Raw genomic sequence first — 17,833 nt, forward strand, 5'->3', positions numbered from 1 at the left:
GGCAGAACATAATTGTATTCCCATATTAAAAACAAAACTAAGTAATGGGTATTTATTGTTTTTTTAGTGGTCTAGCTACATTATGGCTTTCAAATAATGGGGTGTAGTTTAAGTTCAAAAATGAGAGAACAGTTTTCCACCTGCTCTATGCAGCTTAAAGAACACCTTCCTCATCTGAGGCGCCAGGTGTTACCCGGACATATTGCTGTCGTGTACTCCTTTTACCATTGCCTGAGGAAGCGGGAAATACCTGCGAAACTCGTTGCGACTAACCCCCGGAGTGTACCAATAAATTTATTTTTGTTCTGAATACACAGCTTGTTGTGTCTGCTTGCAGGAGGTAAGTCCACCACTGCCTCCTAAGCATTTTTAAACCTTGTAATTACTGTTTTTACTCTTTTGGCGCCTCTGTTCTCGTTTATGGTATTCCTCATCTGAGGGTAGAGTCACCTTTTGTTAAATAAGTGAGATTAACTTTTTAAGAGTTTATTTTTCTTTTTTACAAAAACAAAAAACAGTACAAAATACAAAAATACATACAAAATAGTGTTCAGACAATAATGAAAATGAGTAGCATAACAGTTTATTAAGCAATTATGAGGTGTACTGCTATACCAGTGTCTGTATATTTTGTTGACATCTGTCTAAAGGTGCCTATACACTCATTGATTTTCTCATTAGATTTCTTGCAGATTCAATGAATCTGCTGGCTGGGAATCAATTCCCCAAAGTGTAGGATCAATTGATTTTTGTATGTGTTTAGACAAAAATTTGATCGGACAGTATGTAAAATGTAAAACGTAGACTAGAGCATTGGCAGATCGATGGCCTACAGCTTTGCACTGCATTGAACAGTGCAACTCTGAAGTGTGATCGATTTTATATAGATTCACTGCTGGAATCTACTGAAAATTGATATACAGTGCATGGTAGGAATCAATTTCTTCTTGATTCTTTTTCAGAAAGGAATAATTTGTTTTAAAACATTGGGTGAAAATCTAAAGTGTATGGCCAGCTTTAGGTCCTCAGAACAATACTGTGACAGATTGCCAGAATTTCTAGGGACATTCCTGTATGTCTAGCCAATACAGTAGAATATCGTTATAGTAAACTCTGATTTAGTAAAGCCTTTGGCTATAGTAAATTCAATTCCTAGGTCCCGACCATGTTTTGAATGAGATTATTAAAGTTAATACACATTTCTTTCTTTACAGATAACAGACTAGGATATTGCTTCACTGATGTATTACATACAATGTGCCAACTTGGATCCTCCAACCAAAATTCTGTCACCAAGTCTGAGTGCTGCTGTAACAGTGGCAGGGGCTGGGGTATCACCTGCGAGATCTGCCCCTTCCCTGGCACAGTTCAGTTTAAAAAACTTTGTCCTCATGGCCGTGGATACACAACTGGAGGAGAAGGTATGTATTAAAGCGAACATTATTTTTGTGTGTATACGTATATGTGTGTGTGTTTGTGTATATGTAAAGCAAGTCATTTGTGTAATTTAAGGGCTCGTTTCCACTATTGCGAATCCGCATGCGTCCAACGCATGCGGATTCGCACATGTAATGCAAGTGGATGGGCCTGTTTCCACTGTAGCGTTGTTGAGGTTCGTTTTTTTCAGTGGTGAAAAAACGCACAAAAGAGCCGCAGAATTTGCCTGCGAGTGGAATGCATGCGAATCGCATGCAATGTATTTAATAGGGAAATTGCATGCGTTTTCCCCATGTGGTTTTTGCCACGAATTCGCATGCGAATTCGCATAGGTACCAATGTAAATTCACACAGGCAGTGGCATGGTTAAAATCGCATATACCCTCACCTATGCGAATTCGCGGCAAAAAGACGCATAGTGAATCGCATCCGCATGTGATTTCATCAGCGGTGGCATCCAGGCGATTCCGCACCGCAATAGTGGAAACGAGCCCTAAGTGTAGCAACGGCAACTAATGCTAGCCAAAACTTTTTTTTAAGAAGTTTTTGTCAAATTAAGGTTTGTGATGTAAACATTTTTATGAAAATCCAGTGATGAAAACCTTTTATGAATATAGGGAATATGGATTAGGAATTTTTTGGGGAGGCCTTCAGATACTATTCCATATGATTTCCTGTTGTTGATGGCAGCACAAGGCAAAAAGCGAGTGGAAATTTCACAAACCAGCATTCAGGAAAAAACAAACAAGTATGATAGTAGTTTTATGCTATACAAAGCTGAAATTATAGTTTTGGGTGGAGATTCACCCTAACTAGTTATCTGTTAACAATTAGTGGCCATGGGCCAACTGAGTCACTAGCAGCTAGTTTCAGCTTCTAGTAATCACTCTTAATTAATCGCTGTGTTATGTCTCTGGTAGTAGTGACTACTTGCCATTTTGGGCAACTCTGCTTTTATTAAAGACAAGTTGCCAATACTTGTTTCATGTGATCTGGCCCTAAGTTTCTTTTCAATAACAGTCAAAACTATCATGTTGTTCTCAAACTCTTATGTTTTACCTGAACAGCTACATAGAGAAGAATGCCACCTTGTGGGCTCGGTAAATATTACCATAATGCTTCAACCAACATATGTTCAGTAATTTGAAGATGTGGGTAGTGTGATATGTTACATTCCAGCTGTTTAATAAATCAGTGGGTCACCTCATAGCCCTTTTTTCTGAGAAAATAAACATAAGAGACATAGCTCAAGAAATAAGTTCTGCTTGTTGCCCTAGCAGCAGATACAAAAGTGCTCATTTTGTTTATGTTAGTTAGTTTTGATTCAGTCAAAAAGTGGGAAAAAACATTTTGAGCACTTAGTGCAGAGCTCATCTCCTGCCTTTTATTTTGCTTTGGATTGCATGGAAATACGTTTGAAACTTTAGAATATTCCCCAATGAAGAGATTTTCATGGCTTTATTCTGAAAACTGTGTCCTAAGGTTGTTAAAAAGTAATACAAGTGTGTCAAGGACATGTATTGCTTTGGTAGCAGTGGGCTGTACTGTACTTTGTCCTGTACTGAAAATTACATATATACCGTAATAATATGTTATTTTTTTATTCAGACATTGATGAGTGTCATGTTCTGCATGGAATCTGCCGCAATGGCCAGTGTGTCAATGAGAGAGGAACATACAAGTGTGAATGCAATTTAGGTTACATTCCTGATGTGACCGGCACTTCCTGTATAGGTAAGAGGCAACCTTCTTCTTGCAATTCTCTGGCACCATTAACAAGATTCAAAATAATAACAACATAATACTGTATTTATGATTTTAAGTTAAAACACATTTTCAAGCTACATTAATAGAAATGAGTTTATTATTAACTCCTTTTACGACAGTGTTTATGTTAACAGTTGTTGAATTATCATTACAGACCATGATGAATGTTCTCAGTCTCCCAAGCCTTGCAACTTTATCTGCAAAAATACTGATGGGAGCTTCCAGTGTTCCTGCCCCCGCGGTTATGTTCTGCAGGAGGACGGGAGAAGCTGCAAAGGTAATGAAGACACCAGGCTGTGTTACATATAGTCTATAGAATTGATTGCAGGTTGTCCTGTTAAAGTATGATTGAGTAAGCACAGAGGTGTGGTCATGCTAGATCTACATACCTCTCTGCATGTCCTTTCCTCTCCTTGTTCCCCCCAGTATTCGTAGTTACACCTGGAAAAATGTTACTTTCAGATAAAGACAAATCTTCAGACTGGAAGAGGCGGGCTTGTGGCAATGTTGCCTCCTATTACACTCCCATTACCCCCTCCATTCAATCCCATTTGAATATATATCATAAATAATATAATAAAAATAGTAGGTAACTACTGATAAAGTAATTGGTAAATCGTTTGTAAACTGCCATCAGATGCAGACTAGTAGGATAATAGACAGGCTTATGTCACAGATTACTACGAGGTTTTCATTTTAATATTTCAAGGCTGTGAAACATAAATACTAATAACATTTCTTTCAATAGATCTTGATGAATGTGCCACCAAGCAGCATAACTGCCAGTTTATCTGTGTGAACACAATTGGAGGCTTTACATGTAAATGTCCCCCTGGATTTACACAGCACCACACTGCCTGCATTGGTAAGTCAAGACCTTTAAGTTGTACTAAATTGTGATTGTAAAGAAAACGTGATTGTTTTACTTTTTTGTTGGGCTAAATAAAAGCTGGTAGTAGGCAATGTGAACAGTGCGAAATGTTAAAAATGTAATGGATGTAATGTAACAATCTAATGGATTTCCCTCCTGTGTTACTTGCTGCTATCCCCGGCTCCCAAATTACCAAGGTGCCATTTTTAAATGTAAGCATTTCTACCCTGCTACACCAACCGATCCCAGTCAGATTTTCTTACAACCTGATGGGCTCACTGGAGATTAGTAAGAGCCCTGCTTTCAACAGTTGACTGTGCTGACTCTGTGGCTAGGATACGTAGTATGTAATCCTACCTCTATATGCCCCTTAGAAAAATATATATAGGCATGCTATTTATTGCCTGCTTACACTAGCTGTCTCTGGACCTTGGTCCTCTTATTAGTTTTCAGGCCCCCTTTGAACCAGGAAGTCATTGAATTCTTCGGCGCATGTTCTTATAGTCCAGTGTCAGTCCTGCATATAGCCATATAGTTTGGGGCCCACACAGCTCTAGCCCTTCCTGCTCCCCTCTAGTTACGCCCCTGATCATAGCTTTTGTCTACAAGTCCTCATTAATAATCGGTTACAGAAGCAAGACAGGAAATAAATCATTTAAATGAGTCCCAGCATGTGGGCTACAAGACATGACAGAAAAGCTCAGTGTCATACTTTGCATTGTACAGTAAATGTATAACATAAACCATGTGGCTCTTACCAATTGCTGCTGAAATTAGTCATTTGGCTTAGTCATTAAAAACCACTCCAAACAACTGTCATTAGTGGTAGAAATAACAAGTAACACCAGACGGAACTTGGACTTAAAATGCACTGATCATTAGCGTAGAAAATTAAAAAATAATGTAAAAGGCGTTGTATGTCATTTATTTTATGTGTAGTTTATGCAATTTACATGAGGAAGACAGAGGCACGTTAAAGTTATAATATGTGCTTTTTCTCTGTGCTTTCTATGCATTTCCTTGTATTCTTATATCAGAAGCATTTCATTAAACCATTTGCATGAATTATACGTTGTGTGCGCCTAGACCAAGCGTGTTGTGGTTCCCCTTCCATGTGCAGCAGCGCCCCTCCCATTCCATGTGCAGCCCCCTCTTCCATGTGTATCATATGTATATTATCCTTTTATGCAGCCCCTTTTTTTCATGAACAGCCATCTTGAGCATCAGTTTCCCCTTTTCATGTGTTGCTTCCTATTTTTGTCATCTGTAGATAACCCCTGTTTCATGTCCAGGTGCCCCCATGGGCTGCAGCCACCCAAGGCCCAGGTTTTTGGGGCCTTTTCCAGAAATCTAGCCCTGAATATAGCATTTCATATTTTGATTCATTAAACTCATCTTGCTGGGATTTCAAGTTATTCTCAAAGTTGTGTGGAAGATGTATTTATCCCATCATGTTCAAAACCAGGCCCTTGTTCCAACAAATGTTACCCACTACAACTCCAGTGACAGGTTCCTATGAGTTCTTTATGTAAGACACCTATGCTAAGTGTCAGCAACTGGACAGAGGCGCTTGGCTGCGGTACAGACTCTCAGTTGTGTTCTCCATTATTTGCCTGATGAAGCGGGATTGTTGCCTGCAAAACATGTTGCATTGTGGAGTTTCTTATTTTGTGAATTGAAATAATGGTCTTATGTCTGTTAAATCTTCAAGAGAGGTAAGTCCACATAGCTTTCCCCTTTAAAACAGTTTTTAGACATTCTTATCCTTTTTGGTGCCTCTGTTCATATCTCTGCATACAAGTCTTAGCAATTCAAGGTCGACTGGCACACCAGTTCAAAATTCCAAGCAGTTTTATTGTATGCACAACATGACAATTGTTTCGGGGCCACGGAGGGTCCCCTTCATCAGATAAAGTGCTCTTTATCTGGCAAATGGCTAAATGGCATGTTAAAGTGGCTTAGTTGTCGGGGTTAAGCATCTTCTGCTTGCAAAATAATGCAACCGAATGTAAACGTTAATAACCACATACCAGGTCACTGCCTGGTAAAAATCTGCAGCATGTAGCAACCATGGCCGCTGCAAGTGCTGGAAGCTTACAGCCGGCTGCAAGCACCATGCACATAAATAGGAGTGGTTGACAAGCAGTCAGGTGTCCTGCTGTCAGCCGTTTTAACAGCAGCAGAGCATTACATTTGCAACTAAAAATGTTTATAACAGATGATTGTGCTTACATTTGTGTTGTTTTGTTTGATGCTAGACAACAACGAGTGTGCTTCAGAAGTAAGCCTATGTGGTGCTAAAGGCGTGTGTCAGAATACTCCAGGAAGCTATGCCTGTGAATGTCAGCGTGGCTTTTCTCTTGACCCAAGTGGATCAGCATGTGAAGGTATTTATTGACGAGCAGAATGTCTATTTCTTAAGACTTGACTTCATGTTCTATCATAAACAACCCATTTTACATGTTGTAAGATGTGCACCATTATGATTGCAATGTTTGTCACTGTGTTGCTAGGAACATAAAGTCCATAATGATTGTAGATATTTTGCTATTACATTTATGCTGTAGTTTGTAAGAAGCATAAATCCAAAATGTCTCCTGACTCCAAAAGTCTTGTAGATGCACTGCAATTTTTGCAGTGTCAATGTCATGTTGTCAGCACCGTGACCAAGGGTGGAGGTGGAAGTGAGGAGGAGTTCCTTTAGCAGGGGTCCCAAATAGAACATGGCATGAACATTTGTAATTTGTTAACTGGTACAGGATCTTGTGTGTGCACTGTTAGGTTAGCCAAGGAAACCTCATTGTTTATTTGTTCGCCAGATACCTCTTAGTTACAGAATGGCAGCTGGGCTGGTGCATGCTGAGGAGTGTTCCACATAAATCAGCTTTGTAGAAACATTGGCCAAAGCTCTTTGACCTTTGAATAGTGCTGGATAAAAGATAAGCACGTTCAATTCTGCATTCATTCCTAATACTTGCAAACAATGAACTGTTTTTGAGAAATATTTTAACAGCATTATAATGTGTTATAATGACTTTCTCGTGCCCTTTAATGTGAAGTTAAATGATTTTCACATAATAATTTGACTAGAGTAGGCATAAATGTATAAATACATGTTTCCTCCCCCTCTGCAGGCTTAAAAATCCAACTAAAAAGTTTCTACTCGAAGCAGGTAATTTGGGCGATGGTAAAATGGGCGCCACATAGACCACAATGCTAATTGCGGCTATTGTGGCACACGGGGAGTAATTTGGGCGCTGGCCGCAGCTGTTACATATTGGGATTAGGCTTGTATTTAGCATCCTGGCAAATATATCAGTGGGGATTGCAGCTGGGGGTTGTAGGTTAGTGTTAGGCATCGGTAGAGGGAGGGTTATTCTGGGAATAGGGCAAGGTTTAGTTGTAATTATCAATGGATATTGCAACTGAGGGGGTCGTTCGGGGTTAGGCATCGGCAGGGATTGTTTAGGGTTAATGCAAATAAGCCGAAATTGTGTGCAGGTAATGATAATCTACAACACTGTGTCCAAAAGGAGAAGAGCCTCAATGTACACTAAAGTGATCAATGTCAATCACTCATTTCATCATAGATAGCTCAAATCCGGAACCGGGAGATACCCGGATAGTTGCTATCCGGATATCTCCCAGTAAACCTGTGCGGGGTGGGCGGGGGGTCAATCTTACCTGTCTGACGTCTTCTTCGTCCATCCCTCAGCGCCTCCCACGATGCGATCCATGCACGTCACGTGATTAAACACTTCCTCCTTCAACCCGGGAGGAGGAGGTGTTTGTAATCACGTGACCGCCGCTTGGACCGCATCGTGGGATGCGCCGAGGGACGGACCGAAGAAGATGTCAGACAGGTAAGATTGACCCCCCACCCACCCTGCACAGGTAACTGGGAGATATCCGGATTGAATTATCCGGGTGTCTCCCGGTTCCGGATTTGAGCAGTCCTGATCATAGACTGTCAATTCTCAACCGTCTAAATGAACAATAATAGAAGGGTACATTGAATGCATCAAATGCTACAATTAAAACAACCCCGTAGCACTATAGTGATTTATTACTTGGCTGAAGGTTGTTGGTATGAGGAAACAGGGAAATAAAACAGGTGAGATCCTTGCTGACCCCCCCTTCCCCCCCTCCCCCCCCACACACACACACATTAGAATTATTAATGGGGTGTAGCTATTAGTCTGTATAACTCTGTATAAGTTTTGTATCCCTCAACCTATAAACAGTAGGTACAGCACGTACAGAATAAGCATTGGCTAATATGATACAGCTCAGTGAGTATAAAGTACAATCACTTACAAGCGTAGATGTCAATGCTTAGTACAGTTATAAAACCCAGTCCTTCATTGAAGGAATACATGACTGGTGGGAATCACATAAAGGATAGGGTGCAGGATATTTACAAAGTGCTGTGCAATAACGCTACATGTTTCACCCTTAAAAAGGACATCGTCAGGAGTATGTACAGTGCAACAACAGTAAACATAAATGCAACCACCCCACCACCACAATGAACATAGATTCCCCCAGCCACAGCCCAAGTCAGAGCTAACTTGGGTATAGCTATTGTGTTGCTATAAAATTATTATTTTCACATTCAAGTAAATTGGGAGACTTTCTTAATCTCTGCTCAGGCAGAATAGTTACAATGTAGAAGTACTGACTGTGCATTGGGAGATCAGATTAGTAAGATAAGTAATTCTATTATGCATGCATGCCTGTTTCTTAAAATATCTGGGTGGTACTCACTGTTGAAACATGAAATCGTTCAAACAGAGTGTAATTTATTTGCTGTTAGATGTGGACGAGTGTGAAGGAAGTCACCGCTGTCAGCATGGTTGCCAGAACATCATGGGTGGATACAGATGTAGCTGTCCTCAAGGTTACCTTCAACATTACCAGTGGAACCAATGTGTGGGTGAGTAATGTTCCCACTACAACCAGCATCCCTCTCTCTCTGTCTACCTTGTACCAGTCTCTGGATTTCAGTTTTGTGTTCCTCATAGCTTCTGTCCTTATCCTAGGCATACGTTTATTTTTTCTATATATATTTTATCATTTATCTTCAAAAACATGTTTTAAGTGTTTAGCAACAACGGTAAATACTACAAGTGTAGACTGTAGAATTATGAGGACACATTGGCTACACAGTTACACTGCTAGTAGAATGATTGGAGCATCAAAAGAAATATCAGAATGAAGTGCACCACCCTACCTGACATTAGTCTTCCAGAAATTACAGTATAGGCAGTAGTGAGATCATTCATATACTTTCATCCTAAATTAGTCAGAAAGGAGATCACTTACCTCTATATCTATAGGCTAAAACATTAGAAAAAAACATGATCCCCTCTTAGGAGTAGCCCAGACGTAGAAGAAACACTCTATCCCTTTTCCAAGTTACTGCTCCAAAGCTACAAGAGTTAAACTTACTCATGTTTACAAGAGACTTGGTTAATCATCAAAGTCCTGTTCATTCTAACTTGGATTATCTTTCCAAATGGTAATGTTCATAAAATGTGACGTTTACCAATTAGGTCATTTGAGATTCTAGCTCCTGCCAGCACTATCATCGTATGGGAATCATATTCAGGTACCAAAACAATAGTGTATGGCGAGTCAGTCAGACAGGGCTTCAGTAATTATAACTCTTTCTCTCGCTTGTCCTTCTCAGTGGGTGTGAGCAGATGTGTTTGTCACGTGATCTCTGGGCATACACATCTTAAAATTGGTTTCAGATTTGTTGTTGTGTTTTGTTTTATGAGCACGCAAAAGCTTTCCCAGGCTGTTGTGTGTGTGTGTGTGTTGATTTCAATTATTTGTCTTAAATGCTTGGTGTACATTTGGAATCAGTTCATAAACAGTCTAGACATGTTTTAGACCATTCATTTTTCCTGTGTTGTGTACATAATAATAAGTAACAGAACCACTAATGAAAACATCAAACAACAACATAGTCAAAGTCCCATGAATATAACCATGGTGGTGGGCCTGACACCAAGGATATCTTGTCCTGAAGAAAGCTATAAAATTCAAAATATAAACTACACAGAGCTCCAGATAGACCTACATTCAGGAAGTAAATAACTCACTGCATTTATTGGATACTGAAATATATAAAACCATATAAAACATGGACAACACTTTCTGACTAATAAGGAAAATGGTGACCTCAGATAACAAGACCCAGTTCTCATCTAAATGAGTTTAACTTGATATTATTTAATGATATTTAATGATATGGTGCTGTTATTTCTCTAAATTTATGTGAAAACAAATAATGAAGTGCATGATATATTATCCAAGCAGGCTATAAAGGAAAACTTGGGAGATCTAACATTGTACACATATATTTAGTATAAGTCATGAGTCTGTTTTGGACTCCTATCTGTTTCCCGATTTTTGTATGCTATACTGTCTCCTTATGCTGTACTATTTACTGCATTTCTTACCCTCCAGTATTTCCCCATAGATAGTGTAGATTGTGTTTAAGTTGCTCAAACCTGATATCCTGACTGTATTTACTCCTGCATGACCTTGCATATGTTGCTTAACTATTATCAAGCCTAACGCTATCCTACCCTCACCCAATGCCTATCCCTAACTTCCTCCTCTCTAGACCGTAATGTTGGCCTCTGGCCCTTCCTAAACTCTACATTCTGGCAGCCTGAACTTTGCAGCCTGTCACTTTCTTCCATAATCCATGTCCCAGGCTTAAGATAATTTCTTGGAAGAATCATTCTCATTACTTTGATAATGATATGATTTTTTTTGCAAATGCAAAGAAAATTGACCATTTGATTATTTGCTAGATGCCTTTGTAATCTTCCCCCCATATGTGGCCAACGTAACTCCAAATTAATGTAAAGCCTAACACTAACACCCAACGACGAAACCAATAACTCTGGGTAAGGGGCTGAGGTCAATTAGGACAGAGGCAATCATACAATTTCGTATAACAAAGATAATCTTCATGCACTATGCCAACATAAATATATTTGAAAGAACAAGGAAGAGAATTGGCTCTTTGGTGCATGAAGATGTAAAAAATACTTTTTATTAGACAATCAAGTAAACATGATAATTAACTACTATATCTGATACAAATACATAAAACCCATTAAAAACGATACAGACACCATTCAAAAATGGAGCTACCCCTCCACACCACCCCCTGACCCAAAAGGATGGGGCTGCAGTCCCCACTGATCCAAAAATTGACGCCAAAAATCAAAAAGGCCACATAGAAAGAACACATGTGTATGTTTGTGCTAGCATGATGGAGACAGGACTGGAATGATTCCGCTGAGAAAACAGGCAGTTATGGAACATGAGCATATGCATACATTGATGCCTTATGGCACTGGCCCCCCACTCGCAGGGGTCACTCCACAAAAGATGTTATCCAGAAAGTGGCCGCAACCAGGCTTTAGATTAGATTGAGAATTGATTCCTTAGTGGCAAAGTTAATCTGTCATTGGATGCAGCAGCATGCAGAAAACCTGACATTCATAAGCTGGTTGTTAATAATGAAGGCAATGTAGTGTTCCAGCATATGAAGTAGACCATGAGCATAACAAATGCAGGCATAACATGCAAGACTTCCAAGCAATAATTCATATGTTGATGGAAACAGCGAAAGCATATGCACAAGCATATGGTAACTATGCCGGAAAATACATATCAGAAGGACTGGTAACTATGCTGGGAACCATCTTATGGCTGCACCATTTATCTATATTGCAACTTTTGGCTATACATGCTTATGCTGACGCCATCACTGCATGAAACCTTGCCTGGAAGCTTGTGCATATGCTTTCGCTGTTTCCATCAACATATGAATTATTGCTTGGAAGTCTTGCATGTTATGCCTGCATTTGTTATGCTCATGGTCTACTTCATATGCTGGAACACTACATTGCCTTCATTATTAACAACCAGCTTATGAATGTCAGGTTTTCTGCATGCTGCTGCATCCAATGACAGATTAACTTTGCCACTAAGGAATCAATTCTCAATCTAATCTAAAGCCTGGTTGCGGCCACTTTCTGGATAACATCTTTTGTGGAGTGACCCCTGCGAGTGGGGGGCCAGTGCCATAAGGCATCAATGTATGCATATGCTCATGTTCCATAACTGCCTGTTTTCTCAGCGGAATCATTCCAGTCCTGTCTCCATCATGCTAGCACAAACATACACATGTGTTCTTTCTATGTGGCCTTTTTGATTTTTGGCGTCAATTTTTGGATCAGTGGGGACTGCAGCCCCATCCTTTTGGGTCAGGGGGTGGTGTGGAGGGGTAGCTCCATTTTTGAATGGTGTCTGTATCGTTTTTAATGGGTTTTATGTATTTGTATCAGATATAGTAGTTAATTATCATGTTTACTTGATTGTCTAATAAAAAGTATTTTTTACATCTTCATGCACCAAAGAGCCAATTCTCTTCCTTGTTCTTTCAAATAACACTAACACCCCTCCCTCCCACCAGAGGGATAGACAAAACAAGACACATAATATTTATATTGTGCTTTTCTCCTGGTAGGCTCAAAGCGCCAGAGCTGCAGCCACTAGAGTGCGCTCTATAGACAGTAGCAGTGTTAGAGAGTCTTGCCCAATGTCTCCTGTGTCAGAGGCAGAGCCCTCAACCAGTACACTATCTAGCCGCAGCCTAATAGATGCTTCAGCATTGTGCTGTGTCCAGATAACTAGTGGGGAAGCCTATGCTTTGTCTAATGTTGCCTCTTCATTACATTTTAGAGTCCAGGAAGGTAGTAGTGGAGAATTGTGTTTTGTTTTTTATACTGTCGTAATACATTTTCTTGTATTCCCACAGATGAGAATGAATGCTTGAACGCTCACATGTGTGGGGGAGCCAATTGTCACAACACATTGGGAAGCTTCAAGTGTATATGTCCAACAGGGTTTCAGTTTGAACATTTTGCTGGCATGTGTCAAGACGTCAATGAGTGCAGTTCTTCTCAAGCCCCATGCAGTTATGGTTGTTCAAACACTGAAGGCGGATATGTGTGTGGCTGTCCACCGGGTTACTTTAGAGTGGGACAAGGGTAAGTACATGCAGTTCAGGTGGCTTAAAGTCGAGCTGATTTCTAGTCACTGACAATTAGACACCAAGACCTATGTTTGATAATGCAAGAGGCTGAGGAAATTCCAGGCATGTGGCCAGCTCAAATAGTAAAAAAAAGCCTTATGCATAATTACTTGTCACTTGCAGAGTAACCAATGATTATATGCTCCTTCTTTCAGACATTGTGTAACAGGAGCTGGCTTGAGCAGAGGAGCCCAGGATATGGCAATGAGTGGAGAAATAGATGACAACTCTTTGTCCCCAGAAGCGTGCTATGACTGTAAGATCAATGGCTATCCTAAGAGAGGAAGGAAGAGACGAAGCACCAATGGCACGGCTTTGAGTGATAATGAGGTAACATTGCTGTCATACTAATCTAGCATGTAACAGCAGCAAAGAGAGGCATAAAGAGTCCATTTGTAAGCAATACCTCATCTAGAGTAGTGATGCATGTGCTAGATTTCCCAGCTGTAGTTTTTGTTTCTGCTTCCCCTGCTAGCACACAATGGATTTCCCCATTTGTTGTATATTCTAAATTCAGGAAAGTGCATTAATGCGGAATATAACCCTGCATTTCAACTTTGCTCTAAAACATTATTTACAGCATATTATATACAAAAAGCATTTTTTTTTTTACTAGACCAGCATTGGAAGGGTTAAACACAGAGGTCTTAAGTTCCGTGCAGACGTTCAGATAGTTACATTCTATTTAGTTATATGTATATATTTAGAAATGTTACACACTCTTTGGCTGTCCTCCAACTCCTTCTCAGTGAGAGAGATGAGTCACAATAAACACTTAGATACATTTATGTAAACAAAAAGTATCTAACTCAAGTTCGGATGCGTCTGCAGAAATCTCCAGGGACTTTAAAGCCCTGTGTAACCCTTCCAATGCTGGTCTAGTAAAAAAAATGCTGGTTGCATATAATATACTGTAAATAATGTTTTAGAGCAAAGTTGAAATGCAGGGTTATATTCCGCTTTAAGGGAAGATAACTCCATTCAAGTCTTCAAAGCATCCTTGAAGGGAAAAAAGTTACCTCAAAAGTAGGAAGCTTCTGGATAGTCCAGAGGCTTCCCGTAACCTTCTCCAGTCCATTGTTCCAGTGCTGGGCATTTGCGAGTCAGGTCCATGCATGCCCAGTAGAATTAAGCCTTCATGCATAGAGTTAAAAAAATCACATTGCACGCATCCGCTCCTGCGCTGCATTCCGCTCCGTGAAGCAGAGCGGAAGGATTGTGCAGGTCTGAAACGTCCGCTCCGAAGAGCGGAACGCAGGGAGCGGAACTGAGCGGAACGTAGCAATGTGAACTTTCCCATCGGGAAAGCATTGCTTCCACTGCTGCGTTCTGCTCATCAGAGCGGAACGTAAGCTATTTTAGGCTCAATGTGAACCGAGCCTAAGAGGGTCCCTGCACTGGACCGTTGGAGTCTATGAGTATCTAGTAAGCCTCTGAACTTTTACCCCGTCCCCATTACAGGTTTGTTTTTAGATATGGAGTCTCAAAATCATTAAGCCTTTTGTTAGGGTGATAAAAGTGATCAATGAAAGTAAAACTTTGGGATATTTGTACATAATTGCCTAATGTGCATGCACACTGTTCAACTGGCTGTTTTACAGGTATTGACAAATATTACATGGATACCTATGGTGATGCCCAGGAAGGGGGGTCTTTAGGGTTAGGCATGAGGAGTGGGTTTAATTACATGATGAGATAGACATGTGTATGTACAGTGACTATGTGTGTGCTAGGTACTGTACATACACATGTCTATCTCATCATGTCACATGTAATTTCGGGTAGCCTTTAAAGTTAGGCGCCCACCTAGGGTTAGCCTTGGGGGGTGTTAAGGTTAGTTACCCACCTCGGTTTAGGCGTGGGGGAGATTAAGGTTAGGCTCCCACTAGGGTAGTTTTAGTGTTAGGTACTACCTGTAGGGGGGTTCTTAGTGTTAAATACCACCATGGGGGAACGGTTATTGTTATGCATCAAAAGGGAGGGTTCTGTGTGAGAATAGGGTTAGGTTAGGACATAAAATATCAGCAAAATTACCGATATTCTACTATAGTGGATAATACATATATTTTTTTTTTAATCCTGGCACTATTATAGACTCATTCAAGTACTCCCCGGGGCCCTCCATAAGTACTACCGAGTTACTTGTTTTGCATGTTAAGAACTGAGGAATTAGACTACAACTTTCATTTAAACTGAAATCTATAAATATTTTATTTTATATAATCATATTATACCTCTGCTCCTTGTAACGGTTTGCTCTCTTCTTCACCAGGATCAGCTTCAATTGGAAGCTCCCGTTAGCCTCGCCAGTTGGGATATTGAGAAACCGGCCATCCTTTCTTTTAATATTACACACCTAAACAGCAGAGACCGTATTCTGGAGCTCACGCCAGCCCTCACAACTTTACAACATCACAACCGATACATAATAGACTCCGGAAATGAAGATGGTTTATTTAGACTTAACCAAAAGGATGGCATCAGTTACCTACATCTAACCAAGAAGAAGCCAGTGCCTGGTGCTTATACCCTGCTAATTAGCAGTTCCCCTCTATATAAGGAGAAAGAGCTTATTCAGCTTGAAGACAATCATGACAGAGACTACCTCACCGGTGAACTGGGTGACATTCTTAAAATGAAAATTCAAATCCTACTTCATTAATTTGGCATTCCAAAGAGCCGCCAGACAAAAACCAAAGATTACAAATGTTTCCTCCCACCCACCCCAGCTTCACTGAATCCGATAGCCTAGGTACAAACCCTTCATAACCATGTCTCTTTGAATTAAACCAAAAGCACTTTCTTCTACTCATGACATATGCAAGGTACAGGATCATTATCCCAGCTAACCACAACCACTCTCTCAGGCTTCCTGTATTGTTATTGTGAATATGAACTTGGAGACTTTTTCTCATTGGAAGTTGGCCTTTGATGCTGAGAGATCAGCAGAGGTACCTGTAGATGTTCTTGTGTTGGACTTTACTGGTTTGTATTATAAAAAGTTTTCCATGCCACCCTCCAACTCACTAAACCAGACCTTTTTTTGGTGCTAGTAACTTTTTACAAAACGTTTTTCTATGAATGCACTGTAATATTTACACATTTTAGAAGCCAACCATTATTCTGTCTAAACTATTTTCAATTTACAAAACTCAACCAAAGTTCGCTTTAGTTTATCTCAATTATCTCTATGTGTCATGTAAATGACACATGTGTATACTGTATTCAAGCTTTTATTTATCCGTGGTGCAATTGTAAACTAGATTAAAAGCCCGAACGTGAGGTTTGGGGTTTTCTTTATAAATGGTGCTTACAGAGACCAACAATTGTAAAACATATACACAATCCTAGTGGTGCAATTTTTTCTATTCCTAGTGGTGCAATTTTTTTATGACTAGGTCAATGCACTGAGGTCAGCTGACCACACATACTTTATCAGAGGAAATTCAGTGCCATTATAAAATATATGACATACATTGCACAACAGATACATACTTTGTTCATTGGCATTTGTATGAAGGGCTCAGTGTCATAACTGTCACAATAAAATTATAGATTTTTTAATATTTAGTTTATTTTTCATTTGTTTACACCGTGATTGTTTTCCAGAACCATACAAAAACTATTACTGTATAACTAATTTACTGCTGGTGGGTAGACCGAGGCAAGTTCTTGCATTGTCCTGTGGTACTCAGTTTTGCATATTGAACAAACCGCTGTCTTTCCAATGTGTGAAAAAGTAAAGTCAGTTACATTTACAAAATAAATCAGCAGCCTAACTACTGCTGTGAACCGTACAGTGTGAATGTCAAGTTCATTTTTATTCTGACGACTTTGATGTACCATACAAATAAATCCTTTCTGCCCTCGTAAGCCAGGCACACATCCTGAACCTCTGGTTTTCATTTGAAAATGTTTTTGATTTCATTTGAAGACACATTTTAGGCTGCTTTGACCTAATAATCAGTGTAAAGGTGGCTACACACCATACAATTTTTAAAATATAGGTTCAATTCAAGAATTGCAATCAATTTTTCTGACTGATTGTAACATTTCAAAAATATGACCAATGTACCACACATGTATGTTCAATGTTTCCCAATTATGATAAAAATGATTGGAAACTCTGAGAAAATTGCTAGGGTGTGTATATTAATAAATTGACAATCTAACACACATACCATACAATCTTTAGAAAAATTGAAGAAAAATTTACAGCATTCTGGATTGATAAAAATCAGGGAAAAAAATGGAAATCTGATCGGATTTTGCAGTCGAATGAAAAAAAAAAAAAGCTTTCAATTTTTGGGGGGAGATCCGATCATATTTATCTAATTGCTGTAAAATCGTATCATTTTATTGTATCATGTGTGGCCACCTTAAGCCAGCATTCCCTAACCCTGTCCTCAAGGTCCACCAACAGTACATGTTTTGCAGGAAACCACAAACATGCACAGGTGAGGTAATTAGTGTCTCATCAGAGCTGATAAACTGCCTTTATGGATTTCCACAAAACATTCACTGCTGGAGGGCTTTGAGGACAGGGTTGGGGAACACTGAATGTAAGCTATTAGACTGAAGAACTCTGAGGGCTCGTTTCCACTATCGCGAATCTGCATGCGTCCAACGCA

At 39.8% G+C, this 17,833-nt stretch overlaps 1 protein-coding gene across 2 annotated transcripts in view; it reads left to right on the forward strand.

Moving 5' to 3' along the window:
* FBN1 (fibrillin 1) overlaps positions 1 to 16,999 on the forward strand; it is a 291,197-nt gene extending 274,198 nt beyond the window's left edge. For both annotated transcript variants that reach the window (XM_068275426.1, XM_068275425.1), the window contains 9 exons: positions 1,215 to 1,421; positions 3,046 to 3,171; positions 3,359 to 3,481; positions 3,953 to 4,069; positions 6,334 to 6,462; positions 8,892 to 9,011; positions 12,927 to 13,158; positions 13,358 to 13,532; positions 15,475 to 16,999. In XM_068275426.1, the coding sequence (XP_068131527.1) occupies positions 1,215 to 1,421; positions 3,046 to 3,171; positions 3,359 to 3,481; positions 3,953 to 4,069; positions 6,334 to 6,462; positions 8,892 to 9,011; positions 12,927 to 13,158; positions 13,358 to 13,532; positions 15,475 to 15,864 (1,619 nt within the window). In that variant the 3' untranslated portion in view covers positions 15,865 to 16,999. The remainder of the gene's footprint in view (positions 1 to 1,214; positions 1,422 to 3,045; positions 3,172 to 3,358; positions 3,482 to 3,952; positions 4,070 to 6,333; positions 6,463 to 8,891; positions 9,012 to 12,926; positions 13,159 to 13,357; positions 13,533 to 15,474) is intronic.
* Positions 17,000 to 17,833: the final 834 nt, after the last annotated feature.

This window comes from Hyperolius riggenbachi, chromosome 3 (genome assembly GCF_040937935.1).
Source record: "Hyperolius riggenbachi isolate aHypRig1 chromosome 3, aHypRig1.pri, whole genome shotgun sequence".
NCBI classification, from domain to species: domain Eukaryota; kingdom Metazoa; phylum Chordata; class Amphibia; order Anura; family Hyperoliidae; genus Hyperolius; species Hyperolius riggenbachi.